Source organism: Setaria italica, chromosome VII (genome assembly GCF_000263155.2).
Source record: "Setaria italica strain Yugu1 chromosome VII, Setaria_italica_v2.0, whole genome shotgun sequence".
In the NCBI taxonomy this organism is placed as follows: domain Eukaryota; kingdom Viridiplantae; phylum Streptophyta; class Magnoliopsida; order Poales; family Poaceae; genus Setaria; species Setaria italica.
The window spans coordinates 23883719-23888049 of NC_028456.1; the positions used below are offsets into that span (position 1 = coordinate 23883719).

Sequence of the window (4331 nt, forward strand, 5' to 3'; positions counted from 1 at the left end):
CATCTAAAGTGTGACAATTGTAATGGTATATATCCAATTAATCAAAAAAAAAGAAGTAGGGGCCGGATTATTAGTTGATACGTAACTTAGGAGTTCTTGGATGTGGTACACTTCAATTTGCTATCTAATTTATTTAAGTAACATATTAAAGATTACCTCAACATTTTTCCAAAATCTTGTTAATGGAACTTGGAGTTAAATTCTGTCTATAGACATATATACAGTATCTGTCACGCGTGTTGCAGTTTGCTGAAGGTGAATGGTAAATAGATACTAGATTATGATGTTTGAGAAGATATGTATGTATCCATTCATTAACCGTAATCGATTATGCATGAAACATCTACAGGTCACGCATGATGCATGCCACCGTCCGCAGTATTTGCTCACAAGTTAACGTTGTATTGTACAAAAGAATTGCGTACGGGATCACCAAAAATCGTATGACGACCAAACGAACCACCGATCAGGTAACCCGGCTGGAACTAAACGTCCGGTGCACCAGCAGCAGCAGCTATAGCTCTCCCTCACGGCTTCCACGAGGACGGCGGCGGCGGCGCGGCGGGGAACATGGGCGGCACGGCGGAGAACATGGTGTTCTTGTCGACGGCGGTGACGCCGACCCCCCTGCCGCTGTTGGTGATGGCCACCAGCGCCGCCACGAGGCCGGCGTTGCCCACGAGCGTCGGCTCGTTCTGCCCGTAGCTGTTGCGCGAGTCCTTGAACCCGTCGTTCTTGTCGGGCCCGCCGACCATGGCGCCCGTCAGCAGGTTCGGGTCCGCCTTCTTGGAGTCGCGCCACTTGTAGCCGCCGGTGCACGAGTACTTGACGCCGTTTTTCGGCGTCGACGCGCCCCGGTGGTGCAGGTGCCGCGGGTACTTCTTGCCGAACCCCACAACGTAGCTCATCTTCCTCGGGTTGTCCCCAAGAATGTAGTTGAGCTGCTCGATCACAGAACAAACAGACGCCATTAATTGTCAGGAACGATTAGCTATATAGAGAGAAATGCAGTCTGCTAGCTTGAGCCAAAAAATAATTTTTACCTGGGACTTGGCGAAGGCGCGGAGGTCGTTGGTGGACATGAAGTTGGGGCCGCAGTACCAGCCGGGGACGTTGGCGGCCTCCATGTAGTCGGCGTAGAGCGAGGCGAGGAAGGAGTTGGCGACGACGTACTGCAGCGGCTGGCCCTTGCCGTGGTTGAAGAGCGCCATCCCTCCCTTGGTGAAGTTGAAGGCGCCGAACTTCGGGAAGTACATGCACATGTTGAGGCTGGTGGCGTTGTGGTAGCCGATGAGCGACTCCTCGTAGGGGTAGCCGGGGTTGAGGAACATGCGCAGCCGCGACAGCAGCAGCTGGGCGCCCGGGAGCTTGTTGTCCCAGCTGAACACGGAGAAGTCGAGGATGTTGTAGAAGGCCTTGGCGTTCTTGGGCAGCCGCGGGTCGGTGGCGAAGGTGATGTAGCTGGTGTTGCCGGTGGCGTAGTACATCCAGGCGGCGCTCCACATGAACTCGTCCCAGTAGCTGGTGGAGTTGTAGTAGTACTCGATGTCCGGCTGCCGGAGGGAGTAGGGGGTGCGGTGGCCCATCTGCCGCGCGAACTTGTACACCGTGGCCGCGCCCTGGGTGAGCTTCTTGGAGTAGGCGGCGTTGTCGCGGAACACGATGGAGGCGGCGGCCAGGGCCGCGGCGATCTCGCCGCCGAGGTCGGGGGCCGAGCTCACGGCAAGGGTGGGGCGAGGGTACGCCATGTCCTCCGGCCGGTTCCAGCAGTAGTGGTCGTCCGGCCGGCTGCCGTTGATCTTTGCAACACCCACCTGGAGCAAATTAAGCACAAGCCAGATCGATCAATACGTGACGCCACACTGCACAAATCAGTCAGTCATAACAGAGTGTGATGCTGCCGTAATTACTGCTTCACATGTTTTAGAGTGAGTTTTAGATAGTAGAATCGATTAATCGAAGTTATTTCATTTTCTATTACTTCTTCGTTTCTCACTTTCTCGGAGTGGTTGAAATTATCTTGTGCTAATAATGATCAACATTTACTAGCATTTGGGTACTTATCATGTGGCCGGCCATGTTCTATATCACAGTTAAGTTAAAAAATAATGTTCTGGATCACACAACAGACAAAGCAAGCAACTATTTTTTTTCTTCTAGGAACATGGCGTGGCCCGTTAAGCACATGTAGGTGTTCGGAAGCTGAACCATAATCTATGATAAAGTCATGTGCGAAGTCAAAGGTTGTTAGGTGTGCCCGTCAATAAACTGCAGAGCTAAATTTCCAGTTATGGACCTAGTTAATTATAATCCCTGTATTTCTGTAAACTAGTTGTAAAATTTCAGAGCAAGATAAAAATGTCACAATATGTCAAGAAGTAATCAACATTTCACACTGCAAATTTCAGCATTTGAGAATTTGGACTAGTGTTCCTTACCTGAGCGTAGATCTTGTCGATGGTAGAAGCAGAGGAGTTGAAGGTGAGTAGCAGATAGTCTGTGCCCCACTTGATGAGCTCGCGCACATGGTCATACTCCCCAACGGCCTTGTACTTGGCGCTGTACTCGATCACCGACCAGCTCAGCAGCGTCATGGAAAAGGCCATCGGGAAGTGGAACTTGATGTTGTCGCCGGCGTCATAGTAGCCGCCGACGAGGCCGCCCTTGACATCCTTGGCGTCGGAGCCGTCCGACAGGCCAGAGTTACCGCGCCACGGGACGCCGTTGTTCTTCGGAAGCCGGCCGGCTGTCAGGAAGAAGAGGGATCAAAATGTTGTTAGATGTATTCAACAGCATCCATTTCTCCACATTTCTTGATCTGTATGTTAAAGAATTCACAGCAGTAGGAAAGACTGTACTGCAATTTGAACAGTTTGGAGAATACTAGCATAAAAGATCTACAGGTACAGAGTACAAATTATTCGGAAAGATATCCTGGCTAATTATTCACCAAGATCTGTACGCACATTTGATCCAGATCATAAAGACGAAATTTTCTGCGCCATGTTAAAGAATGGATCAACTTGGTGCCCTACATGTGAGTGAACGTGCAGAGATTCCAGCCGGGAGCAATTGGGATTTGGGCGTTTTCTCCCCCACATCGGATTCAGACCGTCACTTTCTGCAAAAGGTGTAGTGACGGGGAAACAGGACAGAACATTCCACTAGTGGGGTTGCAGCTGTACTCAGCTGTTGAGCGTGCTAGCTAGGGGTTGCAATCGCTCTCCGGCTTTGGATCATCAACATCTAACAGCGCAGGAGCTTAAGATAATGACCGATCAAACACGGCTAATTAAAGGCAGCAATTTTTCTACTCATACGTTCAAGCAAATTTGATACGCAGAGTCTCAGGTTGTAGCAAACTAGCAAAAATGGCAGATCCACACTGGTTCCAGCAGATCAGCAAGTAACTTCGACGAAGATGCATCAGTTGCAGAGTACCCAAAATTCAGTTTTTTTGTTTTTCTTTCAAGAACCCATCGTAGCACAAAAGTAAAGCAGAGGAAGATCGACGAAAGTAGCAGAGCAGTAGCACTCACATTTCTGGGCGTTGAAGAAGCGGAGCGCCTTGTGGAGCACCTCGGTGTACTGGTCATCTGGCGGCGGGCGGGGCTTCTTGTGGGGGATGGCCTTGGCGATGATGATGGGGAGGCCGATGAGGACGAAGGCGCCGACGAGGCACCATAAGGCCCACCACAGGACCTTGCGCTTGACGACGACGCAGCCGAGGTCGACGTACTTGTCCTTCTTCTTGGCCTCCGGCGGGCCGAGCAGCCAGCTCTGCTGCGTCTCGTCCAGCTCGTGGTGCTGCCGCGCCGACAGCGCGCCGCGGTCAAGGTCCATGTTGCGGCTGTGGTCGTCCTCCGCCGCACCGTCGCCGATCTCGAACGACCCGCCCCATTGGTTCCCCGAGTACATGGCTGCTAGCTAGCCGCCTAGCTGCCGGCCGGCCGGCGGCGGAGCTGAGGTGAGCCGCGGCGCCTCGCGCCTTCCCCTGGGCAGGGCTGGTTGGCTTGATCGATCGCGCGCGCGATCAGCGGCGCGTGGAGGGGCCGCGCGGCCGGGCGCTTTGGGTCGATGCGGGGCGGGAGCGGTGGCGTGCCGCGAGCCTTCTTGGCGGTGGGTTGCGGACTGAGCAAGGTGGCCGGGGTGGGGAGTTTTGAAGAGGACTGGAGGAGGGGGGTGGTTGACCCGTGGAGGGTGGGTGCTGGGCTGCTGGCCTTCCTCCTGCTCCTGCTAGGGGAGGTTCGTTCTTGTGACCGCGTAGGAGAGGGAAAGAGCAGGGTGGTTTGGGGTTTTCACTTTTTCTACACTTTGCACTCTTTTAGCCG

General features: G+C 53.2%; 1 protein-coding gene across 1 annotated transcript; it reads right to left on the reverse strand.

Annotated features, from left to right (window-relative positions):
- Positions 1 to 256: 256 nt before the first annotated feature.
- Positions 257 to 4217, reverse strand: LOC101771288 (endoglucanase 12). The gene is made up of 4 exons (XM_004976041.4): positions 3540 to 4217; positions 2439 to 2746; positions 1044 to 1814; positions 257 to 941 (listed from the first exon to the last, which is right to left on the reverse strand). Exons 1-4 carry the CDS (start codon positions 3916 to 3918, stop codon positions 528 to 530), a joined length of 1872 nt encoding a protein of 623 aa, XP_004976098.1. The 5' UTR covers positions 3919 to 4217; the 3' UTR covers positions 257 to 527.
- Between the last annotated feature and the right edge of the window lie 114 nt (positions 4218 to 4331).